Source organism: Fundulus heteroclitus, chromosome 24 (assembly GCF_011125445.2).
Source record: "Fundulus heteroclitus isolate FHET01 chromosome 24, MU-UCD_Fhet_4.1, whole genome shotgun sequence".
In the NCBI taxonomy this organism is placed as follows: Eukaryota; Metazoa; Chordata; class Actinopteri; order Cyprinodontiformes; family Fundulidae; genus Fundulus; species Fundulus heteroclitus.
In genome coordinates this window covers 18,514,584-18,541,857 of record NC_046384.1, presented here as the reverse complement: position 1 = coordinate 18,541,857, position 27,274 = coordinate 18,514,584, and the positions used below count along the sequence as shown (strand labels likewise).

Here is a 27,274-nt window from a genome sequence, read left to right as displayed (position 1 = left end):
ACATAGACGGACGAACTAAAACCTAAAAACTGTCCCTTCTAAAGTCGGCGACGCGTCCGCATCGCCAGAGCAAACCGGTCCAGGTCACTTCTGACACGTTGTTGGAAAAAGTCCTGTTTTCAGTCATGGATTATTCAGAGCTAACATCTGGTGATGAATTAAATATTAATGGAACTTTCCACAGGCGTAATTAGCTACAGAGGCACGTCTTCCACTAAAACCAGGTCAAAAATGAGGTCAAGTGAATGCATGATCCACATACGTGGAGAGGAGATCCTGCCATCCCACCTCAGTGGCACCCAAAGTAAAGATGTGTAAAATGTCTTCAAATAAACAGCTTTTATTTACGTATAAGAATCCCTGAAACACACGACTAACAATCCCTATCAAATTAATTTAACCTAAAGCTTGTGTTCTAATGAATCAGGATGTCTAAAAGCTAATCCATTACTTCTCCTGAAGCATATAGAGGCCCGTTTCTCTCAAACCCTCTTCAAAATGGGAAAGACAATCAAATATGCCATTCAGAGTCAAGAAACGGCTACCGGCTGAGACTTGGCCATCGTAACAAAAAGATGGAAAACAACTGGAACTGTGACAAATACCAGGCACAGCCAGCAGGACGGTCAGAGTCCCCATAAACAATTAGATACCATCCACGTGTCAGGAGAAGCATTTTTCTCCCCCCTGCATCACAAACTGGAGAACATTGGTTGGACTTTACCAGGAAGTGCAGCCAACCAACAGACCGTCACAAAAAGGAGGAATATGTGGAAGAGCATCTCATTAAATACGGTGGAGAACATGGGATGCTGGCCGCCTGTTTCTCACCCTAAAGCTCTGGGAACCTCAGTACTTTGAAAACACCAGGATTCTTTCTGTGTAAAACAAATGAACAAAAATCTTCCTTCTTTTAAGACCTCATCGGTTACTAGCCTTAAACTCTGCAGAAATTCATGAAACAAAAGAAGCATAGGAGAATATCCGGCAGTTTTTACAATCTAAAGAGATTGTAGAGGAAAACCAGCCGCTGTCCCTCTAGGAAATGTGCGGCTGGATTTTTCTAAAATGTCAACACGACAGCTATTTATTTATTTTTACACATCTTTACCTGAGGTATATTTTTTAGTGGTAACGTTTGTACAAGGCGATGCGCACAATAACTTAAGAGATGAAGCGCATGGTTCCTTTATTCCCTCAGCTTAAAAGCAAATAGATAAAGCATGAACCCCCGGAGTCAAAGCAGAGCTTGAAGCACTTCAGCCAAACCTGGCCCCAGTTTATTTCTGTGCCCTTCATGCATTATTGTTCTCGGTTCGTTAATATCTAATGGAAGCGCTCCGAGTAAAACCAACTCTGGATGACCCGGGTCAAAACAGGAAAGGGAGGAAAGAGGTTCTGTACCACAGTGTATTGTTGGTTAGGACAGACGGGCAGGAACTGAGAAGGAGGAAGAGGATAGGAAACCGCTGGGTTGTGGACAGGCTCAGAGGACGGGATTGGCTGAGAGGGAAGAAGATGAACAGAGGGACAGGATGTCAAACCGGACAAAGAAGGCTGTCCAACTGAGAATTCACTGGAGGGTTAGTGGGGATAAGGAAAGGTTAGAAAAGCACTATAATCAATGGACATAAAGATGAAGCGTAGAAATTCCTGTCCACTGACCTGCGGGTGAACGTGATTGGCTGGCGGCTGCTGCGACGCTGCGTGGCCCGGCTGCGGCGGCGTCTTCCCCGGCTGTGGGATCCTGCCGGCAGCCGGGTTATAAACCACCGCGCTGCCGTCGGGGTGCATGAAAGGCTTGCCTGTCCAAAGGAATTCACCAGACATGCGGGCTTGTCACCGCGTCAATAAATCAAAAACAACAATAAGCGGCAGACAAAAAGGAGCGGATCCCGGGGCACACACAGATCTGGTCAGCTTTCTAGCATCGGTGCGCCCGGGATTGGCCATGCATATTCAAAGCTCTCGCCCATCTGCTCCTGCATCCTGATCAGAGTGAAGTTTGTCTACTAATTTGACAGAATCTGGGTCATGAATTTTCATCAAGAAAAGTGGAAATTTTACTTTGATCTACTGCTGCATGGCAGGAGGAGGCTCCTCGCTCCTCTCTCCTCGCGAGCCTCACCTGTGTGCGGGTTGATCAGGACGCTGCCGGGTGGAATCCCTGAGGCTTCTAGCGGCAGCATGTAGTAGTTTGTGGCGTCGCTGGCCGACGCCAGCAGCTGGGAGGCGGCGCTCTTCGCGGCCTCGGCGTGTCCGGGCCCTCTGGCGTCGGCGGCGCGGTGCACCAGGAGGGCGCCGGGGACGGAGCAGCGCGAGGAGGCGGACGCCGGGAGGGGCGGATGGGGGCGAGACAGAGAGCTGGACGAGGAGCCGACACTGCTGCAAGACTCGGAACCTACGGAGAAAAGAGATAAAGGAAAACGATCATCTAACGACCAAAGCTCTGCTGCTCCTGGCGTCTCGGTGGCTTGATGTTGGTGGTAATGAAGCGCTGTTGCTAATAAAGCCTCCTCGCTCCGGGCAGCAGCAGTCGGGCCTCTTAAGGCGCCGACTGATGATCCATGATGATTCCCTTCCTTCTGTAATTAAGCTTTTGCATTAATTTCAAACATTTAAGTAGTTTGTTATCCTTAGAGCAGCTAGTTTGTTCATAGAGTTTACTAAAAAGATCGAGTGGAGGCAAAAATATTCACTCCATTTCAACCTTTTCCCATTACAATCACAACCCTCAAGAAATGGTAATTTGAAATTTATGTGACAGAGAAACACAAAGTGATGCATAATTAGCCACTACTTTGTATTAATCTGTTGCATTTAACCCAATAAAAGGCACTAGTTTGTGGTTGGAGCACGATGGGGAGGGGAAAGCTTTGATTGTGAACACATTCCTGACAGCTGCAGAGATCAGAAGAGAGGCAAGACATCCGCTTTGATTTGATGTGAGGGAGTCCAGCGGCTACCTTTCAGCAAGAAAAACAACCGGCAAAAACAAGAAAAAAAAAAGAAAACCTCAACAGAAACGATGTCAAGGAAAGCAGAGGGCAACTCTGTGATAACTAAATAAGCCCACGATGCAGAGCTCCAGCTCTAAGCCAATAAAGATAGAGATGGATCAGACTGTGGGGGTAAGCACTTGCTGGTGAAGATGCAGCCTTAAATGCATCTCAGTAACATGCCTCCACTTCTAAATAATGCAGCAAATTGTCACTGTTAGCTTTTTATTCTGCAGCCCCGACACTTTTCCCAGCTTTTTCCATTACCAGGTTGGAGTGGTAACTAGTTCTGACAACAGCAGCAGAAACGAACATTTGTTCTGATATGATCTCTGGTGCCATGTCCGCTAAATCCTTACATTTCCTTCTTACTCTCTAATTTGGCAGTTTTGCACATCACTTTAAAAAAAAAATTCTGAATAAGTACACTGCATCTGTAATCTAGAAGAGGTTTCTTTGTGTGATTTAAGGATGCTCCAAGGACACGGTCTCTCCCTGCAACATCAATCAGCGTGCAGACGTTGCGGTGCAGGTGCTTCCCACAGCGCCGCTCCTCCCGCTCCATCGCTCTTGCCTGTTTTGGAAAGCTTCCCGGTGCTCTTGCTGCTGGCCGTGCTGTCTCCTCGCACGAGGCCGGGGGAAATGCCGCTGAAGCTGCTGGCCTTGGTGATGGCGGGCCGCGGGGCGAGCCGGTTGGAGCTGTCTGAGCTGTCGGTGCTGCTCCACGGCCGCGGCTCGCTGTGCCGGGGCAGCGTGTCCGTCTCAGAGCTGCTCTGCCGGCTGGCGCCAGAATGGCCGGCTCTCAACCTGAATGGAGACAGCGCAATTAACAGCGATGGACTCCGGGGCGCGGCCAAAGTATTTACGCCGCTTTTCCACATTTAGTCATGCAGCTACAACTTATTTCAGTGATCTTATGTGATGGACCAACACAAGATAGTGAACAATTGTGGAAGAAAAATAATCATTTTAAAGCATTTTCTGAGCAAAGATTTGAGCTGTGGCCACATTTGCATTTGGCCACTTTCAATCAGACTAAATTAAAAAATTAAATCCAATGCCTTCAGAAGTCTCCTAATCTGTTAGCAGAGCTGTGATTTCAACCACCCACCGCTGCGGTTTTCAAATATTTTCTCATTAGTTGCGTGGAGTGGTTCTGCAGTTTAGTTTTGTCATAGATTTCCAAGTGGATTTGAGTCTGAACTTTGACTAGGCCGTTCTAACATGAATATATTTTGATCTGAAGCCTTTTCATTGCATCTTTAACAGGATGTTCAGCGTTGATGTCCTGTTGGAAGGTGAACCTCGGCCCTAGTCTCCAGTCTTTTGTAATCTTCCAACATTAAATTGATTTAGCTCCTCCCATAAACTTTGAGCATTTTCCACTTCGCTCCTGAAAAAGGCTACAATCCTTCATGGGGAGGATGAGGTATTTATTCATGTGGTTGGTGATGCTCAGTGCTTTGTTGGCCTTTTTTAACAAAACGTCTAAAAGGTTCACATTTGTTCTCACCAGAGCTCCTTATTCCACATGTTGGAATACTGTGTCCCCAATATGGCTTTCAGCAAACTACAAATAGGATGAATACATCCATACAGGCCAGATAGATGGAGTACATGCTAACACATTCTCCTGAAGGTAAACAGCCATTTGGTGGCAGGTCTCTAGTTGTACTGTACTCCTGATTTTAAGCTTGGGATATTGCTTCAACATCTGCAGAACATCTGAAATTTAACTACAAACAGATGCTAATCAGGTGACTTCTGATTACATTATTATTATTTGTAAAACATTTTCAAAATATGAATAAGTCTGAACTTTGTGTTGATCCGTCACATCAAATCCTCATTATAACTTTAAAGATTTACGACTATGTCCTAAATGTGGAGGAAGAAAAACACTGAAAACGTTTAGCCCCCTGTAAATTAAAAAAAACATTACTCAATCAGCTTTATAAATCAATAAAAGACGAAAGGATCTTCTTTGGCGGAATAACACCGTTAATTTAATCAAGCTGGCAAGCTTTCTTGTCTAAAATGTGCCGTCCCAGACGAGAGAGAGTCTGGGCACAAAATCCTACTAAACAGAAGCTTTCCAGAAACAAATCCTCACGTCAGCATCCTCCTCTAAAGGGAGACGATTAAGACAGGTGCTGCGCCTTTGGTTGAGCCTCTCGAGGGAGGACAGACGATAAGAGACGGAGTGGGGGGGGCGGGGATGGGACGGGGGCGGACCTACCTGAACATTTGCCGCCTCTGTTGAGTGCTCATGCATGCGTGTTCCTCCTGTGCACTGAAAGGGAAGAGGAGGAAAGACGTCAGACCTGACTCCAGTTGTTACAGCCTGAGAGAGAAAGTCAAGATAACTGAGGGATGGAGATGATCTGTATCTCTATACGAGATGAAACCAGCCCAGAGTAAACAAAAAAAAAGGCTGGATAATGTGTGATTAATGTCATTTTACTACTCACCTTCTGTCTAATAGGAAGTGTTCTCCCTGTGGGTGAGAGGAATATATTCAGGCTAGATTAACGGTTAAAAATAAGAAATATATATAATCACAGTAATCGTTTTAATTGCATCATGTGCTTAGACCTATATAAAAGCTTTAAAACGTGGCTCCAGCACCACGACGAGTCCAAATCAGAGCATCTCTGTGTATAAATTCATAAAGGCAGCATTGGTAATTGGTGGCAAGAAATCCACTGAATTTGCACATGAATAGATATGACACAAAGATTTGTGAAACATGCCCCCCCCCCCCCCCTACACACACGCACACACCCGCCCCATCCCAGTCCGCCTACACCAACAGCTCTCACATCATGTGCAAAAATCCTTTCTCTGGCTCGCTGGTACTCCTCCTCCCTCTCCTCCATCGATTTGCTCCTCTTGTCAGCTTTCAAACGCATTCGGATCTGGCAAGGACACACACACACACACACACACACACACACACACACACGCACACGGATTCTTCTTTAGCAGCTATGTCAGGGACGCCAGATTGTCCCACTCTTCCCAACATGTCAGAAATGAAAGTGACAGCTTGGGGAAGGAAAAAAAAATAAAATTCATATATACATATTAAAAAAAAAAAGAAAAAAAAAAGCCTACCATGCTGTCTTCGCGATCAAAGCTGGCGTTGTCTCGTTTGAGAATGTAGCGTTTCTGAAAGTCGTCCGCCCTGTCATCCTTGATGTGCTCCGAGAATTTCTGATCGGGTCTGTTGGCGGGTGAATTCACAGGAGTTTTAGTAGCAGCTTAATTCATTACTGATGCTGACAGCAACATATGCCAACCGAGCAGCAAAGTAAGAAACCGAGTTCTCCGCCTGCTGCTTGTAATCAGCCTGTGGCTGCAGAAACATTCACCGGCCATTAATGAAAAGGACTTCAACATTATGCTGTACGACGGGTCCTGCAGGGATCTGACTGGTGCAATGTCAAATAAAATGTATAAAAAAGGCTCACATTCTAGTGTTGATGGTTTTGTTGATCACCACTGACTTTCCGCTGGGGTCCACATTGTGGTCCATGCCAAAGTAGGCTGCTACGCGATGTAACAGCATCCTGTGGTAGGACGTCATGGGGGGGAACTTTCTCTTTTGGCTTCTACAAAGACAACGAGAAAATTATTTTTACAGAGCCGTAAAACCGGAACCTCGACGGCTTTGAAAATATTGTGATTAATTACGGTGGCAACTGCAGGAAGATTCATTTTACTTTGACTCGTGTGGATCATTCCCTCAGATGCACCAGTTGTAATTTTCTGGCCAGTTCTGATTTTTCTCCTTACATGCAGATTCAGGCTAGGGGTGCAGATATAATCTCTTAAAGATTGTCAAAAATTATTTTCCAGCTTAGTAATTAAACTCAAAATGGGCTAACCAACCTTTTGTAGACTTATTAATTATTTTCTCTACAAAAAACTATTTAGAGAAGTCTATTTTGCAGCATGTTTTTCAGACAATTTGCACAATTGCATTTTCTGCCATTTCTGTGGAAATTGTCAGGTTTAAGTGCCGATCTGATCCATCAGTGCTGTGGAGATGTGGCTTTAAACTCTCCTCATGTCCCTGGCTCCAATCAATCATTCTAGAAACTGCTCTAAAACATTTGAACCAACTTAACATTTGTGAATGCGACAAATTGTCCCATAAAAATCCCATTATGTCGTATTGTGTTTTAACAGCTAATCAAAGCAGCTGGTAAAACAAATAACGGCTATTGGGAGGTCACACATTGAAAATTACCTCATTCATTTGCATTTAATACGTCTCAAAACTCCCTGCATTTTTAGTCTATGCATGAATAAACAGCTTGTACTTTTCCAAGTTGAGTAAAAACAAAAATCAGATTAAGGTCAGGAATATATACTCTGATGCTGGATGAGTTTCTGTCGGATTCAAACCTTCTACCTCTATCAAAGAACCGGCAGCTGATTTTGTTCTCTCACTTGTCATAGTGAGATTCCAATTTTTTTTTATAAAAAAAAAAAAAAAACTTGTTGGAATCTGTCAGAATGGGAACCCGTCAACTGTGTCAGATCTCGGCCAAAGCAATGCTCCCGGTTGCCCCCACACCCACCACCACCAAATAAAACAAGTCCTCACTCATTATTGCTGATGAAATCCAAGATGTCCTGTTCCAACTTCAGCAACATGATCCGATCCCTAAGAAGAGGAGGGAAAAGGCATTATGAAGCATTAACTTTGAAAACTAGAAAATTACTGAGTTTAAATTTTTTTTTCTTATCAAAATGAGCAGCAGAAAAAACATTATATACATATAATTATATACTCAGATGAGTCCAATTTATTGAATTGATACAAATTATTTTGCCAAGTTTGTGTACTAAAGGATAAACACCACCAGAAACAGTCTAAGGCGTCTACGCTATGATATAAAAAACATCTATGAAATAATGGGAAGCAAACAAGTTAATTCAATGGAAAAAACTAAACTAATGCTAATTTTTCCAAAAACAGCCCATTCATCCCAATCCAATTTCATAAAATTTGAAAATTCACCTACTTAAAAAAAAGGAAATGAATAAAACCTAATTAAGGCTATATTAAAGATAATATATTATATTGCAAATCACTTTAGTACATTTTAATTCTGTATTTTTGCAACAGTTTTTCATTGCAGATACAATTACAAAGAAAAATATTAATTAAAAATCAATTTTCTACAATTTTGGTCCAATTCAATATATGTGCTTTGCCCAAATACCCATACCACCTCCACCTTTTATGGCTCATTTTTGTAAAAAGAAATACGTGTTGCATAATTGTTGATTACACCCATTAATGGACATGTTCTCAACCAAAAATAAATGAGTGGTGAACATTTGAACTTAGCCACCAACTCTGATACCGGAAAGTAATATTCAATGCACTTCAGTGTATAAACTTAGAATTTAGTTCATTATAATAAAATTTATAATCCAATCCAATTTTTATTATTTCATTTTTGACAACACTTTCTAAAGACATATTCAGCTTAAGGATAATTTGTTTCCAAAACTTTGATGAAACGAAGCAGCATCTACACCACCAGCTCCAAGCTGTTGTAATAATTTACCCCTAAAATAAGATAATTAGATATAATGCACTTGAAATAAGTTGATGGAGATGAGTTCTTCCTATTTTAAGTGCAAAAATCTTATTCCATTGGCAGAATATCTTATTTACCTACTCTAATAATGTACAAATGCACTCATTTCAAGAAAATTTTTAAATTTTATTTAGTCTGTTTTTGCAGTTCAAGTTTCACCTAACACTCTGTCCTTAAAATCGGAAATTTACTGTAATCTATTGCTTCATCCATTAAAAAGCTATGTTGAGCTCATAAGCTACAAAACGTCCTTTAGAGTGGACTCCACGTGGATTTATAGCTCCCAGGGTGCTTTGTTAAAAGTAAAAGGGGAACATTAATTTACAGCCGGGGGAATTCACTCGACGCAGCAATTCCAGCGAAGTGAATTGACTTCATTGCAAACAATTAGGATTTTAAATGCTTCTGTGACCGGACCATTAGACACGACAGATGAACTCCTTAATAGGCAAGATGTTGCTGCGTGAGTCAGAGATCTTACCTGGGGTTACTCTTCAGCGTGTTGACAAGGAACTCGTGGAGGTCTATGCCGGTGGAATCGGTGTAGTCCTGACTTGAATCTAACCAGACAGGACAAAAAGACCCGACTCGGTAAACATTCACGTCATTTCTCTCAACTACAAGAATCCACGGTCACTGAGACGTCTGTAGACTAAAAACGGGATTAATGCAACGTCTTATTAGAGGGCAAAACGTTTCAGAAGGCAGATCGTGCTGCTAGGTGGGCTATTAATGAAGCCGACAAAAGGAGGCTGCTCCACGGACCTGAACGCAGTCAGAACAGCCGTCTGAGAACGCGACGTTAGCGATGAAAGAACGAGCCTCTGTGCACCGACAAAAAGGATAGTAACCCATCGGAGGGAGTCGAGGGACCCCAGAGCTCGTTCCCGTCTGTGGGTGTCTGCCTTCTATAATTGGAGGCCGCCTCATCAGCGGTGTTGCTCCACAGAGGGAAGCAGACACCTTTCTGCGCCTGTGGGAGTCTATATAATTGCTTCGCACCTTGAGCTTTTGGCAATTAACTGAATCGCGCCAATTATCGGGCCATAATGAGATATCGTTTAAAACGGAGAGGAGCTTTTGGACAAACTGGAGGGACAGCGAGCTAAAAAAAAATGTTTGGGACTGGGCGTCCCTGGTGACGAGGCAAAGGATATAATTATTTCGAAGGCTGTAATTTGCCTGAGTGACACAGATTGTGTGATTAGTGTCATTAAAGCGCTCGGCATTATTTCAATACATACACAATGGCGTCGCCGTGAACGTACTCATCCTGGGGATATCAAAGATGTCTGTGTACATATACATGTTTTATGCATACCAGAATCCAATTCGGCAAAAGGAAAGGAAAAACACATGGATGCGTTTGGGTCCCCCCCCTTTTTTCCAGGTGAGCAATGTTTATAAATGAGGTCTCAGGTGGTCACGATGTAAAGAAATCTGAGGTGCTAACGGTGCAGTTGCAGGGGCAAAACCATTTTTCTGACTTCAATCACAGCGTGTCTTCATGAGGTGACTCCCAGAGGACGGTCCTCAGCTGGGAATTTAAAGAGAGTATTCGCACCAAAATCTACCTACGCCTCTAAAGAACAGGACAAATTAATCTTTTATTGCCCTCGCTTCATCTCGCCACTGAAAAGTTTGAGAACAATTGAAGTATTGATTACAGATTTATTAACTATTTGTTACTTGTTGATTAAAGTAATACATTTTTCAATTCAATTTTATTTATATAGCGCCAATACATGAAACATGTCATCTCAAGGCACTTTACAAAGTCAAGTTCAATCATATTATACAGATTGAGTCAGATTATACAGATTGGTAAAAAATTTCCTATATAAGGGAACCAGTTGATTGCATCAAAGTCCCGACAAGCACGTGGAAATCAACCGTTTGTTAATCGTAACCAACAAAATTAAAAATGATCCATGGGTATACTTGTTAATTTGCTGATGATATACTATAGATCTGCCAGCTTTTGTACAATACACATTAATATCTTGATAAAGCCTGATTAATAACAGCTTTATTAACCATTTATTGGCCTTTATAAAGACATTTTGGTGCAAATAACTAAGTTATAATAATCCTGAAGTATCTCTCAGTCACACTGACTTTGTGGCTTTGTGACTTTTTTAGCAGCCTGCAAACAGCGGCTTGATCAATGTGCCATCCATAGTTTATTAATAATTCTCACCTGGTCAGTTCACTGTCTAGACGTTCAGTAGATGTTAAATAAATGCTCCCAGAAATCGCTGGTGGTAGAACTAATGCTGTAGCTAGAAGTCCCTTTAAAATCCCAAATTTCTATAACTTTTTAAAGCTGACCAGGGCTTCTAGCAACTCGTTCGCCGGTGGGTGAGTTAGGCCCAAAACAAACGACAGATATGTGGGAAACACAGTTTGGTGAAGGATGTGTAATGCTGTGGGTGTTACTCTTGGTGTTGTTTGACATTCTACAGGAAAGTCTTTCAACAGGTAAATAATATTAAACGAGCAAATCAACACAGAAATGTTATGTTAGATGCAATATCCACCATCTTTCACAGCCATCTCAGGTCTCAACCCAAATCGTGTAGAAACCCAGTATTGTGGGCCGAAGGGAAGAGAGCACAGAGAGGACCAGGGTTCGCTCCAGTACACTCCAGCCATGTAAAATGTTACATAATATTTTATGAAGGTGTGATTTTTCTCTTTTTCAAATTTTTTTGTTGTTGTTTTTTTGGTAACAGATGATGCTAAAGCAGTGAACGATTCATTTTCTGACTTATTTTTCGCCAGGGTGCCCATAATGTCGGCTAGGCCTTTATAAAATTGTTCGTGGCTAAATCGATTCTCCTTTCGAAAAAGTGTGAACAAAAACATTCCAGAGAGAAATATACTTTAGGTTTAATTGAATCCTTCACCTCTTGAGAGCATTTTCCTCGGCGCCTTCTCCGGTTTGTCCGCCTTGTCGCCGCCGCTTTCCTTCTCGGCTTGGTCCTTTGCGCCGCGCTCCTCGTTTTCAAAGGCCGGGGGGAGGAATCCATCCTGTTTGGGGAGGGGAACATAAATTAAATTCCCGTCGATGTCCGTCTTTACAAGGTCAGCTCTTTGGTTGAGAGCGTGTTCGGCGAAATGGCTTTGATTTCATCGTTCAGATAAACTAAAAATACCTCCCGCAGAAAGTGCAGCGGTCTTAACATTTTCAAGGGTGTCAAACGCAAAAGGTGACCCCCAGGTCTGCCTTATGTGACAGACATAAGACCTTAATTTGAAAAGGAGGCGTTCAATAAGAGCGCGATCTTCCCTCTGGTTCTGGGTTAATTACACCATGGCATGTGCGACAGAAGCCTCAGCAAGACGCTTAATAAACTCTCCTGGTTTATCACTGAAACAAGCGATAATGCGCCTGCGTCCATGAATGCCAAATTGCTATGGCAATTAATCTTCCAGATTAGCTTGTTTTTATTAAACCACCTGAATAATACATGAATCTGAGCCTAAAATTAAACAACGCTGCAGATTTCATTCCACACAATCCGACAGAATGAGGGATAAGCCGACGAACTGCAAACATCCAGAGAATCGGAGGGAAATCTTTTTTTTAAAAAGATGGCCTTAGTTTGACTCAAGACGGGCTCTTCTTTGCCTCGCGCGCTCGTTTTTAACTCGGAGCTGTATCTGATTTGCTTTTCAGGCACTTTGACAAAAGCTGAAAGGGGAAAGCAGAGGGGTTCCCGCTGCACTGTAAGTGGATTAAGCACAAGTCTGGAAAGTTAACATCAGAGAGTCTCCGGCGTAAGTGTGTGTGTGTGTGGGGTGAAGAAAAAGTGAATGAACAAGAGAAAAAAGTAACGACCTAATGGTGGGAGAGCAGATCATAACGTGGGGGGGGGGGGGGAAAGGTCGGGAGTTTGATCCCTGGAACAGCTGCGCAGCAGATAATGAGATGCTGCAGTTGAAGTCGCTCAGAACGTATATGAAAATGTAAAATGCAAATGAGAGATGTGACTGACTAATTGCCTGTGCGAGACTTGGAGAGCTTTGTAAATGACAGCAAGTTTGTGCTCGCTCGTCAAAGCAAAGGATTTTCTTTTTTTTTTTCTCTCTCTCTCTCTCTCTCTCTCCTTCTCCAGGCGAGAAGCGCTGCTGTTTGCTGCTTAATGCCACCCTCCGCATCGCGTGGAAACCGGCAGGCTGATGTGCAGCTGTTGCGGGCTGCCTCGTTTGTTTCCTGACATCCATTTTACCTCGAGATAAAGGGAAAAACAGCGGGAAAATGATGGTCCTGCGAGTGTGTAATGAGCATGCTGTCAGTCTGAAACAAAAAAGGTATGGCAAGCATTCAGAACCCCCTCCCCTCCCCGACCACGGTTCACGGATGGGAGCTGACAGCCAGGTTCTCAGGCGACGGCGACGGAGACTCGGACAGCCTGAGCCCCTTTTGTTAGTTCTTGCTTGACGGAGGAGACAGCGATGTGAAGGATGTGAAGATCATAGAAGATTGATAGAGAATCAGTCCGCACCGAGCTGAAGCTGTTCTCCACTAATGCGTTTCTTTCCCCTCCACCTTTATTGCGTTACCCCGGCCCTCTAGGTTAGTTTGGTGCAGAAGGAGTTCCGACCAATAACAGGAGTGGGGTGGGGGGGGGGGGGGTATAAGGAGTATTCAATTAAAGCGCTCCACAGCTCTCTGTAGCTGACGTGCGGAAATTGTAATTTCCCCGACATGATTGATGGCAGTAATACAGGACGTCGTGTGAGTGCAGACGAGGCGAGACTGTTGCGGGAATACCGTGGCGCCCTCTGGTCATGGGGCTCGGTGCTGACTGCTGTGAAACGCCTGGAACGGATTCACCTGGGTGAAGAAAAAAAAAAAAAAAAAAACGTGCGCGCGAGGAGTTGTGCAGAGCGGCGTGTAATGGGGGGGTGGAAGTTTGATCGGCAGGGGGTACGCAACTTCGCCTGGAGAAACGGCGGGAAAAAAAAGCGGCATCGATTGAGGGAAGTAACGGCCGGCGAGCCGCTGGAGCCCGACGCTCTTTGTTTTGATGATGCCATGGTTTCATAAAGCAGCCACAGACGGGTACTTAATCATAGCTGTCAGACAAAGGCTGCTAATCAAGCATCAGAGGTTTATCTGGGAAGTTTTAATGAGCCGAAATGAATTCATGATCTGAGGTCAGCACTTTTAACAAGGGCTGGGGTTTGACTACCTTAGCTTGGATACAATAAAATGCCCACCACCGGTGAAATGCTGGAAGTAAACAACTTCAAAAGCTCCCAAATACATGACTGCAGAAGTCTGCAGGCCTTAAAACTATTAATTTTGATTAATTTCAACATTTAGTCTCCTATTTGTCAACAATGCCTTGAAGAGGTAGTCTGACATCTCTTCTCCACAGCCCTCGTCCGTTGACCACATGGACTTGGTGTTAGATTTATTAGCTCTACACTCAAGCTAGTCTATTGCAAAACTTTATTTTCCTTAAATGAAGGCATTCTTATATATACTTAGGAGTCATTGATGCTAAAATAAATAAAAAAAAAGTCTCTGATCGGCTATCCAGCAGACAACTGAAGGGCTTGGGTCGACAGTTTTAAGAAAATTAACCTCAGAGCTTGATACTGCCACCACTACTTAACTGCTGTTGATTAACAGTGTTGATTTTAGGGTCCAACATATATTATGGCCCAACGGTTGCATGTTTGGTTTCATGAAACCACAACATTTTGCCACAAAGTCTTTGGATCCTTCTCCAAAGACTCCAAATTTTCTCTAATTATCGACAACTATCTTCTTTGTTCCATGGTATATGCAAAAGCCAGCTAAATTGTTTTGTAGCCTTCTCCTGGCTGATACCTTTGTACAGTAACATCCAACTGATCCCTTGTCAACTCTACAAACTGTGGCTTTAGCTAAAGGATAGAAATTATCAAATCTTAGGAAAAACCTTCTTCAGACCCAGTATACTTGATGGTAATCAATCTAAATACTAGCTTATGGGTTATTACAGTGTTAAAAATGTCTATATTTCAACCTCCAGGATATTTGATTTTAGTTTAATTGTAAATAAATGTTGCAACAAAAGGTGGAAAAGGGCAGTTATTTATTAAGGTTTGATTATTTTTACATTTCAAAAAAGGGGCAGAAGCAAAAGCTTATATGCCTATATTTTTGTAATCACTTTTTTTTTTTTTTATCGCTTTTGTGTGTTTGTAATGGAAATTGGTATTTTGTGACTGAAAAAGAGAAACTCAAACTTAACTCATGGATGGTGATTCACTGTATGTCACAGAGTGACATAAGAAAGTGACGGTAATGAAGTTTAGTTCAAGTTGAATATTTCATTTCTGCTTATATAAAAGACGCCAGCAATCTGAATTCCGGATGGGACTTACATGGAAACACTGAAGCGCTTGTATTATCTTATTTTACTCTATTTGTGCCATTCTGGAATATAAAAAGTTAACTAATTAAACAAAATGTGTTTCAGTAAAACCCAAAATTGCAGCAAATATTTATCTGTACAAGGACTTGTACAATTCCTTGCATATATCTGCATCAAATTAAAAGAACATACATGGTAAGCTTTTTGAAATAACCGAGGTACTAAAATGTGTTATGCAAAATACATGAATACTAAAAATAAGGGTCAGAGTTTGCTGGGCATGAATTTTCTGCACATATTGACTTGCTAATGTGCAGGTCTTACACTTCAGTTCTGCCCGCTGAGTACCGTCTTCTGTCTAGTTTCTCCACATCTTTCCCATTGCATCCGATTTGATCATTTTGAGCAGAATTTCCTCCAAATGAAACAAAGCCCAGTTGAACAGCATCGTTTCAGCTGTTCAGCAACCGTGTCACATAACATCGTCACGGTGATGCTCTCAGGATGCTTTGGGTATGTACAAATCAACCACCCAAGCCAGCCATATACCCCAAGAACATCAATTAGCCCCACATTGAGCAACCAGAACTGGACAGCGGCACCATTTGTTGGGATGGATGTCAGCCACAAGGGCCCTGGGTGTGGGTGGGTTACTGGTCTCTAGGTACTCCAAAGTCCCTGTAATGAGATCATTGGGGAAGGTTGCAGACTAACTGGAGTTCATTTCTACAGCTGTACACAGCACAGAGTAACGGCTGTGACCCTCCCCCACCTGGTGCTGCACACTGCAGATCAGCTGGCTGAAAAACGAACTGCTTTCCCTCCACTTGCAAGCAAGAGAAATTGGTCTGTTTTGCAATATTTCTGGTCACAAAACACAGGCAACCATGGCATGGAAACTAAAGAGCTGTACGACAAAATGGGATGGTTTTTGTATAAATGTGCATTTGTTCGTGAAAAAATATCAAGCAAAGAAATATACTGGAAGAAACTCGTCCCTGCCGGTTCCTATCCAGCCCCACTTTGTACCCATTTACTGGCTCCAAGTACCGCTCAACAGGTTGGTGGTGGTAAACATCAACACTATGCCACTGTGGAATTTACATAAGTTAAATTTTGTGAAAATCACATGAATCTTCACTGTCCATCTCAGACGCAAAACACGTTCGAAGTTGCCGATAATCCAGGTGACTCCAGGGCAAGACATCCAAAATAAGTTAGTTCTTGTAAAAGGTTACGAGTAATAGCATTCAAATGTTAATCAAACTTGGTCAATAAAACAGGAGCAACAGGCAATTATGGGTTAAGGTTTGAAATGCTTCAGAATATTTCTTCTCAGACTCAAAGGGAGGGAATTAACTAGCAACCCAAATAAAGTTTATTGGTCTTTTAACATGCTTGCTGCTACATACTGCATCCAGGACTCAGAATTGTGTTACATTTAGCATAACCAGTTCTGGTTGAAGGTTAAAACAACAGCTGGATTCGACCTTTGCTGGGCCCAGTGACTCAGCTAACTACTATAGGCATTACAAGCCAATAATCCTGTGTTTCTGCATTTTATGTCCAAATGTTCACTGAGGATGTGCAGCGACATCTGAGCTATGGATTCAGCCACACGCTAACCACCCTAAGTGGAAATAAGCAGCTAATCACTATAACCTTCACTACCTTCGCCGAATGCGGCAGCCATATTGGATTTTAAGCTCAGCATTGGTGAAGAAGCTTCTACGTCTCTAGTTGGACGTCTAGCCTCAGGAGGCATTCTAGCCGATAATTAGGACAATTATCTGTACTTGTTCCACACTTGGTGGTACTAAAAGGCTCGCAAACAAATCTTTAGCATGGCTCAGAACAACTAGTAGCACATCGCAGACATAAACCCAAGGTATTCAGGGGAAGTGTTTTACCTGATGTGCAGCTGAAGGTTCAGGAATAGGGGGAGGAAAGGATTCTTCGCACACTGCCAGGCTCCGCACGAGCTTTTGCCTGGTACTGGACTAATGGGGGAAGGGGGACGCAGGTAGGTGGGCACAGTTAGAGACCATGCACACACAAATGCATCAACATTGTGCCTCGGTCACAAGCGATGGTCCACAATTGCAAGACAAACTCGGTTTTTCAGCTAGCAAACCTTTTTTGGGGTGACCCATGAACGGCCCAAAATGAAAACAAGGCGAAAATACAGAAAGTACCGCAGACGTGTTTCAGCCTTTTCAATACATTCCCAAAGAGAAATGGACGTGCCAAGCTCAGAGGAATGTCCAGATTTCTGGTCTGCATCGACATATAGCTGTGCAAAGTTTTTTTTTTTGTTTTTTCAGACATCTGCAGCAGCGCACACACAGACGCCGCGACAGGAAACAGGTGTACGACTTCAAACTCGGTTCAAGAAATGAGCGCCATCCAAATGCACATGAGACAGGCTGAAGCATCCTACAACATGCAGGTTCAAGCGAATCATACCTTCGAGTACTTCACAGGCTGTCCCGTCGGTGAGGGGAGGGAAGAAGTGCACAGAAAACACACAATAAAATACAAACCACACAAAGTTTCAAGGCGAAAGCAGGGCTGCTACTTTAAGACGTGAAGGATATCTAAATTATACATGGCTGCCCTAGATTTCCGCAAAAAAGGCTTTGAGTGACTTAAACAATTTAGATGGGTAACAAAAAGAAGTTCTGCTTTTTATGCCGCCGTCTGAAACGGAGACGTTGGGAGCGGAAAACAAAATCCGTTAGATTTAAACTAAAGTTCTCTTTGAAACAATACACCAAGAAAGAGAAACACGTTTGGAGGAGGAGTTCATATTTCTACCAGATGCGCGGCGGTGATTGTAAATTATTTGGATCTACTGAGCGGCCGTGCAGCTAAAAACACACAGGTTGAGGATGCATGGGGGCCGTGATGCAGGTCGCCCACGGCTGTGCCAGGCGATCTTTATGCACTGGTGCCTCTCTGTGTGCGTCTGTGGGAAAACAGAAGGTCTCTCAGTGGCACGCAGAAGAGTGGAAGGCAGCGAGGCCAGAGCCCGGGCCTCTGCTTCCTAATCCCAACATGGATTCTTATCACATGAGCACACACACCTCTGTCCTCCCCACTTGTCCTCTAAAAATCAAAAAGGACAACCCCTCCTCCTCTCCATCACTGAGCTCGAGGGGCAAATAATGCCTAGAAAAAAGAAAAAAATTTGAAATGGGCTGCTGTTCGCCCGTCTCCAATGGCTGTGACCCGCCGCGCCCCGTTCCGTATCAGGTGATACGGATGCAGGCGAGAGTCGGGGAGTGGGCTGGGACTCCGAGCGCACCGCTGCACGGCTAATTGAGCGGCGTGGGGCCGGAGGGGAATGAACAATGCCGGCAGGAGATAAAGGAACGGGCGAAGGGAGGGAGGGAGGGAGGGAGGGGAAAGTGGCTGAAGTCAGCGAAAGTGGGGCGCGCGCTCCAGCCGCATGTCCTGCCGTAAAGGACGGGGCAGGAGAGCTGGAGGCAGATGGCGACAAAGTCACTGCGGCGCACCTTGAACGCGTCTCCGCCCCCCCCCTACAACCACCTCCTGGTTTAAATTAACCCCGGTCTCCTGTACTTCTCCCACTACGAAAGCCTGAGGCATTTAACCGGTGCAGCGGCACAAAGAAACACAAACGGGTTCAACCTCGTGAGCCGCTGGAAATTGTGAGCCGAGGGGGTCAGAGGAGGCTGCGCCGTTCGTTCACCACTTTTATCGCGTTATAAAAAAAATAAAAATAAACAAGTAAAAATCTGGGAAGCGTGCTGCACTTTGTGGAACAACCCCGTTGCTGCAATTCCAGCCGCAGGTCTTCTGGGGGCAAATCTCTGACAGCTTTGCACAGACTAGAAACTGAAAGGTTTCCATTCACACTGGATGAACATCACTTGTCAAGTCTTACCGAAATATTCTCATTTGGATTTAGTTCTGCACTTTGAGCAAATCTAACCAATGAATGGGGGCTGCAGCTCTGCTTTTAAGCTCCGAGGCTGCAGAAGACCTGAGAGTAGACACCAACAGGCTTTCTTCCTGTATTTAGTTCCCCATCTCTCTCCCATTCAACTCTTCCCCGCTTCCCAGTCTCCTGTGAAGAAAAACCTTCCCACAGCATGACACCGCCACCACCGGGGGGGGATGTGCAGAGAGATTTTTTTTTCCACCACACGTTTTGCCGGGAGCCCAAATACTTTTGTTTTGAACTTATCAGACTGCTGCTAAAAAGGGACGCAAGTTTCCAGTCTGCCATAAAAGGCAGATTTGTATAGTGCAAAACTATATAATAATAATAATAATAATAATTTAAGCTCATCAATATTTGCATAAAAATCTAAAATACATTCCGTTTCCTGGTTGTACTGTTACAAAATGTGGGTTAGAGAAGAAAAAAGTTGAAAGGGATATGATCTAGTAGAAAATATTGCCATATTAACTGTGGCATTGCACTGTGCCTGAACCAGCTGAGATATTTTCCTGTACTTAACCAAATCACCGTAACTGGAAAGGACCAATTTCCCTCTTTAACATGCTAGCTTTGTTTTTGACATAATACTACCGACGCCTTTTGCCTTCCTCCTGTAATCCCCTCCTCCATGCAGCCCCTTCGCCCATCTGCCTCCCGTCCGCCGCCTGCGTCTTCTGCACTCTCTCCCGCTGCTCCCCCACATGCTGGTGTCATTCTGTTCCTCAGGGTTACAAAGAAGCAGGAAGTTGGTAGATAAGCCAGGATTTGAGCTCCCGATTATCTGCCCGCCCGACTCCCTCGCTTGCTCTCCCTGCCGCCGAGCAAAGGGCCAGATTGGCCTGAATCCTATTTTTAGGCCGTAGCCAGAGAGACAGTCGTTTTGCCTTTCATGGATTTTGGCTCTTTGGAAGCACTTAGAGGGGTTTTACATTATTTTACCGTTGTCGGGGAGAGATTTCATTTCCTAATTCGTATTGTGCGTAATGCAGTCAGAACAGGTTTTAATTTGGGAAAATCAAATTAACAAGTGCAAATTTCACAAAGTCCCAAAGCACAGTGTTCCAGTGACATACACCTAATTAATTAGCAGTTTTACTGAAAATGATCTCAGCCGTCCTGAATCCCCAACAGATCATTCCTTTAGTGGCTTCCGCACACGATTTGATCTTTTACGATTGATTCTCGGCACATTTCGCTGAATGTCACCGACTGACCTTAACCGTTAGCGGAGGAAGAGTCAAGGCCCTCATTATCACCTCAGATTGTACAGATTATAATTTTCAGAAATAATTCCCCCCCCCACCCCCCTCCATTTGCTGGAGCTACCGGGAAAAGCCTGAATGCCGCAGGTGACAGGAGATCCCCCGGGCAGTGGGGGTGGGTGGAAGCTGACGTTGACAGCTCCTGAGTTTTCATGGAAATGAGTGCAGAGCAGGAGTGAAAATGTTTGCCGAGGCTGTCATGTGTCCTCGGCTTACCGCGGCCCAGACAGGCTGCTGGGAGACTTTCTCAAAGTGACACCTGCTTTCCCCACTAGTGTCCAATTGTGTCATGTATGAGGCGCCGGCCACCGGTGCCCTCCTGGAGGGGGTGCGTTCGCGTCGGGCCTCTGTGCAGCTTATTACCTGAATGTCCTTCTTGTTGTTGCCGTGTTCGTCCTTGCTGCTCTGGCTCTGGTCACAGACCTCAGACTTGGTGGCGTTGTCTCTTGCCGCTGACACTGTGTCGGTGGTCTCAGAAACCTTCATCGCTTCAGTGTCCACGATATCGGACATTCTCATCGCAAAGTCTTACTGGGAGATGCTGGCGAATACAGGGAGCCTGGAAGGACAGGGAGAGACAGACGCTAGAGACCTTCAACATTCAATAAGATGAGCAAAGTTTAGAAGACGTGTTTCTGTGGGGGGGACATGATCAACGGTTTGAAGAATTGTATTTGTAACAGCCTATATGGTAAATCTTTGAAAAGCAAACCTGTTTAATTTCAACAGATAAATGCAACATGAAACCCAACATAAATGAAGGGATTGCCAGATATAGGCATCAGAGCACATCCTAAACCTTTACTGGATTTCTTACCAACGCTGATGCATTTCCAGACTTGGAGAGTCTGGGGGCGTACTGAAAAATAGCTAATTTCCCCGTGTTTAAAATAAACTATATCAGGCAGAGGTGATTCAGAAGATATTTTGATTAATCAGCCAGCTGATCAGGGTATCACTTGTCTTTGCTGCGCAGGACTGTGCATAAAAATTTATACAAAGATTAATAACGGTGTTTTTAAAAACGATTTAATATCGATATTCTGGCTTTCAATATTGATATACCTCCCAACCCCTAGGGGGCGTTATTACAGCGCGCCGTTACTGCTCACAGCGAAGAAGTGCAAGTGAGACGAATTTGCGGAATGGCCGACAAGATTTTAGATGCGCCTTCGTCCCTTAAATCAGACGTTTGAGTACATTTTTGATTTCTGTGATACGTTAAATGCGTTGAACCAAATGCACTTTATTTTCCTGTTAATATACTAGTGTTCAATAAATTGAACAAATATAATATTTACCTGGTTTTGTTGATTGAACGAATTAATTTGAAAAGTAATAAATATCGATATTGAAGTCAAATCAAATGAAGTTGAGCTATATCGAGAACTGTATTGTATCATGAGCCATGTATCGAGAATCGTATTGAATCGGCACATCCTAGATGATACCCAGCCCTATTGCTAAGCCAACTTCCTTTGTCATTTATACTAAGCATTATAGTCAATTTTATTCTTTATATCAATATAGATTTAAAAAATGGTTTACTGGTTCCAGATACATGGTTCTGAGATGTACTGATAAAAACACTAAAAGCATCGTTCAGTGTTTACTACAGGAAAATGTCAACTTTTTACCCAAATTCATTACATGTATTCAAACTGAAAACTCCCACTTGCTTCAGTCTGTTAAATCACACAGTAAACACTTTAACAATTTTTTTTAAGTTTAATGAGAATTAGGACACGTTTGATGCATAATTATGGATTATTTTGTAATTTATATTTTCCTAGACTGAACACTAATGTCTCTGTTAAGGAACCTACAGACTATTTTTTTCTTCCAAAGTAAAAGTTTTTTTTAAACTTCACTGACTTGGTATAAAATTTGAAGAAAAAAATAAATAATAATAATAATCAGCGTCTCAGACTTCCATATTAGCAGGTAAAATGTCAAATAGTACCTATAAACATGTCTCCCCTGCACCACGATAATTCACAAGAAGAAAAACGTGTATTACTTTCTTTAATACTTTAACTATTTTGATGCCATAGCAGCAATCTATTAAGAGATCAATTAAACTTTCTTATTCACAGGAGATCAGGCCCACAGTGAAAACATCTGTGCTCTATCCATATTGCCGTCGACATGTTTGCTCCCCTGAGAGAAGTATTGGGTGTTTTCTCTCTGTTCTAGTGGATAAGATCTTAACAAAAACAGAGCTACAGTAATGCCGCAGTAATCACCGCGCCAACTCTGTTGAACAACATCTTTGCCACACAAGAGGCTTCTTTTCATGACCTCCAGCTTCAGTTTTCATTACCGAATTAACAAAAGTGCTACTGGCATTATTAATGGTTTTCTGCCTGAATGGGATCCAGCCCAAATTAGTGACGCCTGCGTTTGACAACCAGGAAAGTTTCTAACAACAAGGTCGACGGTGCGGAGGGTAGAACAAAGGGAAAGGAGGCCGCTGATGTCACCGACGCAGTCTGCGGTCATCAGTCACCGCTTATTCTTCGCAGGCTTGCAGCTTTGCAGCTGTTCGGCTTCAGACAATGGACACGACTGGGCCGCATGCAGCAGGAGGACGGCTTGCCTCTGAGAAAACTAGTTTAGATAATGGAGTTTAGCAGCAAGGCGATGCATGGGAGACTGGAACTCAGCGCTTTCAAAGGTTCATTTTTAGCATTCATCATAAATGGCGGTCGTCCAAGGATGGGTGGGTTTACTGAGGTTTAAAAACAAAACAAAGACCTCAATATTGTTTATATTTTCTATTATACTGTTCCTACTTGTCAAAATCTGATCGAGATGCAGGTGAAAAAAAAAAACAAAGAAAAACACCACGAGTGCAATTTTCTCCTGCTGGCGCCCGCCTGACCTGTTGCTGCACACTGCTGGTCAGCTGGCTGAAAGAAGGCTACTGCTCATGAGAAAGACAATTAAAGCTGTCTGGAAATATTTTGATTAGCGACATATGATATTTACAGCCATAGCGTGGACATTAACGACGCGCCACCTAGCTGTCCTATTAAAGTAACACAGTTTAAAAACTACAGTCGACATTAATGAGCAACTGCAGGCCGCCTAAATAAACACATTATAAATCAATCAATTTAAGCGTGCTTTTTATTTAATTGCTGTATTGAGAGAGAAAAAAATAATATTGTGTGCAATAACCACTTAAATATAACATTTAACTTTATTATGTATTTCTTTCCAAATCAAAAACAGACTAATTGTTAATCGTTATTATATCAGAGATAAGCACTGTTTACACTAATGTAGATCCTAAGGTAACAAAATAATGTTCATTTTGGGACCAATAAAGTATCTCCAGCAGCAGTCTGAATAAATATTGCCCTTGTCAGGTCTTTATTTTAACCATCAATATATTTCTTGCTATTGCCACTTGTGCCAAACAATAGACACATTAAATAAATAAATAAATAAATAAAAGCTCATACTATTGCTACCTATACTGGCACGACCAGTAACGGCAACAATAAAAATGATAATTGGGTATCAGATTGATTTTTGTTTTAAATATAAAGAAAAAAACAAAAAAATGTTATAGATTTTAGTTTGAGACCGTAAAACCATTTTTACCCTCCAGGTTCTCTTTAAAATATATTACCACTAATGTCCGTCATCCATGTGTCAGCAAAAATTAATTACTGAAATAATTTGAGACTTTTTTTTCCCCCCTCATTTTACAAAATGAGCTGGGATATTTGGTCGAGAGAGAAGATCGCACATTAAATGTAGAGCTCCAAGTCCAGCAGGGTTTTCCAAATAACACCAGAGCTGCTGATTACAGAGCAGAGGCTGCCTTGCACTGTTGCAGGTCACATATTTGACATGTCTTTGTAACACCACGACCTCCCTTTGTTGGAAGTCCTGGTGCGAGTCCATCCTGCTGATCCGCTCTTTTAGTGCGGGCCCCATGCAGGGGAACATACACACAGATGCACAAAAGGGGAGGGCAGACATCTGGTACATGAGAGCTATGATTAATAGGTTAATTAGAATGGCTGCTCTTCAGAGTCACTTTGCACATTAGAACTGAATTCACACATGAAGGCGCCTACATTGGGCTTTGATGCGTGTGCGATCTGCTGAGTGCGTGTGACATCCGGTCTTTAACCAATCAGAAGGCCCTTAACCCATTTGGGTGTCACCGAAGTCATTTTCTTATCTGATGGCTGAGCAGCAAAGTGGCCAGCTAAGACTCCATTGTTTTATCTCTACTCCCAAAAGAGCTGAGCTAGCGAGTGGGAACCCCTCCTCTTCACGGAGGTGGCATCCAATTCCTCTATGTCAGTGTAATTGACTTCTTGTGAGGGCTGCGGCTCTCTGGAGCTCCTCTGCCTTGTGCGTGCAATGCTAACCCGGCGCCGCGAGGGGCTAAGGGGTGAGAGGGAAATTTGCCGGGGCGCTCCGGAGTCGGATGTTGAAATTCAATGACCTGTCAGGGGTTTGACAAAAGCGCCGGCGATGGCTGCTGCTTTACATTATTTTTACATTCTGAAGAAAAACAGCCTCGTACTCCGGAGTGTAGCGCGCACCTCTGAATATTTAGCGTGCGCCACTGACATTTTGATGAGTGAAGTCTCTGGAGTTTAAAAATCTGCAACACCGGACAGATATTTTCAAGAGCTGGGCTTGTGATGGATTGCAATTTCGTCCCTCGTCGGATACTTCGTTCCTCCGAACACATTTTATCAGGGGAGTTGAGTATTACACTAAATTTGGCTTCAGGACTTTGATGTATTCGCATTTGGCCGTCTCGTCTCTCACGGCTGCGGTAATTGCAGCGCGGGCCTGTTTAGAATCCCTGATGTTCTGACTGCATAAGTAATACGGATCATTATCTGGTCGGCGGTGTTGCATTAAGGAATTTAGCGAGCAGCAAGCCGATCTCTCAGGAGTGAAGACTGAAAGGAGACTTTGCCATGATTTCTTTTTAACATGAAAGCATACACATTTATGGCTTATGCAACTCTGTAATGATGTATTATGGATGATGAACATGCTGCCTGTGTAGATGATACTTGAATTTGAGCCAATCGTGAATGTCAGGATACATGATGTGCTCGATCTGAAGCAGTTTGATTCTCCACACTTACCTTAAACACTTTATTTAGTCAATTGCTTTCCTTTTCCTACTTGTCCCCAAGAAAGTGGAAAGCGCATAACTGTCTGCTCTTTGGCAAATGGCTTTTGTTGATATTTTTCTATTAAAGTCCTTTTAGGCATGCACTGTTAGTCCTAAATCAAAATCTAAATTCTTCTAGTCAAGAAGTGACGGGTTGGTCGTTGGTGTAATCGGTTTTAAAAGCTGCAGCTTTTAAAACCGATTACACAAAGACACCGATTAGCAAAAATGTAAGTGTGAGTTAAAGGTTTCTTTTCATGAACTGCCAGAGAAAGTGCCAGTTTCATCCAGCTGCCGCCCCTCCCCCACTTGTTGCTGCGCACCACCAGTTAGCTGACAGAAAGGTTAGTAATTTTTTCATAATTACATAAAAAAAAAACAATTCAGCTATTCAGTATTTATTCTGCTCAAATCAACCAGAGAGTCAAGATGCATTAACTCAAGTAGCAGCAATGTGTTTCAGGCTATTATTTATGTGATAAAAATGACAAACGGCTTATATTGATTTGACTGATCTGAAAAGTAGATCCTTTTTTTTTCTTTTTTAAAGCGAGCTGATGTTTGGTTTCCCATAATGCAGTGTGCTAGAATTACAAACACACACACACGTGAGTGAGTGAGTCGAGTTCTGTGATACCTCACTTGATGTCCTGTTAAACTTACATGAACGACCTAAACTGCTGATGCAGAGGAGCGGCCCGTGTCTCAATAATTAAACGCTGTCACTCAAACAGTGACAAAGACACTAAAACATATTTCCTCTCTGAATATGGCTTTAGCTGTAGCTGGGGTGTTTCAGATCCTCGCTCCGCTGCATAAACCAGGTGTACTGATCAAAAACCGATGGGTGGACACTCCTTCGGGATTGAATTCATGGATTCAGCAATTATCCAGGTTCAGAGGCAGCAAGGTAGCTCCAGGTCACGTTCCCACTTGGAAATCCAACAAAAAAAAATTACTTAAACCTAAAATTCTTGTGGATAATTGATGTTTTTGGTTACAAGAGATGGGCTTTAGTGTTCATTTTGGTCAGCTGTCCTTTTGACCTTCAAACTCTCATGGATGCCGTTTTGATACGGTCTCTTTCCTGTTGTCAAATCTTGATTACTGACCTTAAATGGGACAAGAGAGGCCTGCAGAGTCTTAGATCTTGATGACTCGTCAATGCATTCTCAGGAGTCATTTTGGTAGATGAAAATGTCGATGAAAATGTTGCTGTCAGTTATTGAACTTCTTCATATGGGGTAACGTGTCGTGTTGTGAGATCTTTTAGTCTACTTCATGCTGTCAGACAAGTCCCACTTAATTTTGTCTAGTGAAGAAAAATGCTTTTTACGCAATGAATTATGAGTTTGAAGACATTTTGGTAATAAGAATTGACTAAATGCGCAATTTATTTAGTCCAGGCTGTTTTTAGTGGGTATAAGCGGCAAACTGGAGACAACCGGGACGACTTTTCTCTGCCAATGGGGCAACGAGGTGAGGAGCCGTTGCTAAGCAGCAGCTCCTCCGGCGTATGTTGCCTATTCACATAAGAAGATACCATTTACCAGAGACGTGGACATTTACGTCAAAGAAAACAGAAAAGTCCCTCGTTTCCTCCGGAGGACTGTGGACGAGCTCGAGGCGTTTCTCATTGGGGGGAAAACCATTGGGGGCGGGGCTTACAGTTCAAGCTAAACCGTTCTCACTCACGGTTTGAGTCAGGTATAGTTCCTTTAAGTGATTTTTTTATTCTACGGGTATGGCAGAATCCCAAAAACGCAGTTATTCTCAGTTAATATATGACTTAACACGCAGGGCAATTACTTTTAAAGGTTGGTGAGATAGCGGTTTTTCCTTAACAATGCCTATTAAAAATACGAGTCGAACATCAATAATTTA

General features: G+C 43.0%; 1 protein-coding gene across 7 annotated transcripts in view; it reads right to left on the bottom strand.

The window, feature by feature from the left end:
• The window catches only part of LOC105932528 (R3H domain-containing protein 1), a 50,626-nt gene that overhangs the window by 13,314 nt on the left and 10,038 nt on the right, over positions 1–27,274 (bottom strand). For 5 of the 7 annotated variants that reach the window (XM_021321097.2, XM_036128385.1, XM_036128387.1 and 2 more), the window contains exons 3-16: positions 20,593–20,788; positions 17,464–17,481; positions 16,908–16,997; positions 11,530–11,653; positions 9,102–9,180; positions 7,615–7,674; positions 6,473–6,613; positions 6,117–6,225; positions 5,822–5,917; positions 5,471–5,496; positions 5,239–5,292; positions 3,574–3,806; positions 2,129–2,401; positions 1,666–1,805 (exon numbers count right to left, since the gene is read on the bottom strand). In XM_021321097.2, the coding sequence (XP_021176772.2) occupies positions 1,666–1,805; positions 2,129–2,401; positions 3,574–3,806; positions 5,239–5,292; positions 5,471–5,496; positions 5,822–5,917; positions 6,117–6,225; positions 6,473–6,613; positions 7,615–7,674; positions 9,102–9,180; positions 11,530–11,653; positions 16,908–16,997; positions 17,464–17,481; positions 20,593–20,748 (1,599 nt within the window). In that variant the 5' untranslated portion in view covers positions 20,749–20,788. The remainder of the gene's footprint in view (positions 1–1,665; positions 1,806–2,128; positions 2,402–3,573; positions 3,807–5,238; positions 5,293–5,470; positions 5,497–5,821; positions 5,918–6,116; positions 6,226–6,472; positions 6,614–7,614; positions 7,675–9,101; positions 9,181–11,529; positions 11,654–16,907; positions 16,998–17,463; positions 17,482–20,592; positions 20,789–27,274) is intronic. The other 2 variants (XM_036128388.1, XM_036128389.1) reach the window with 2 other exon arrangements.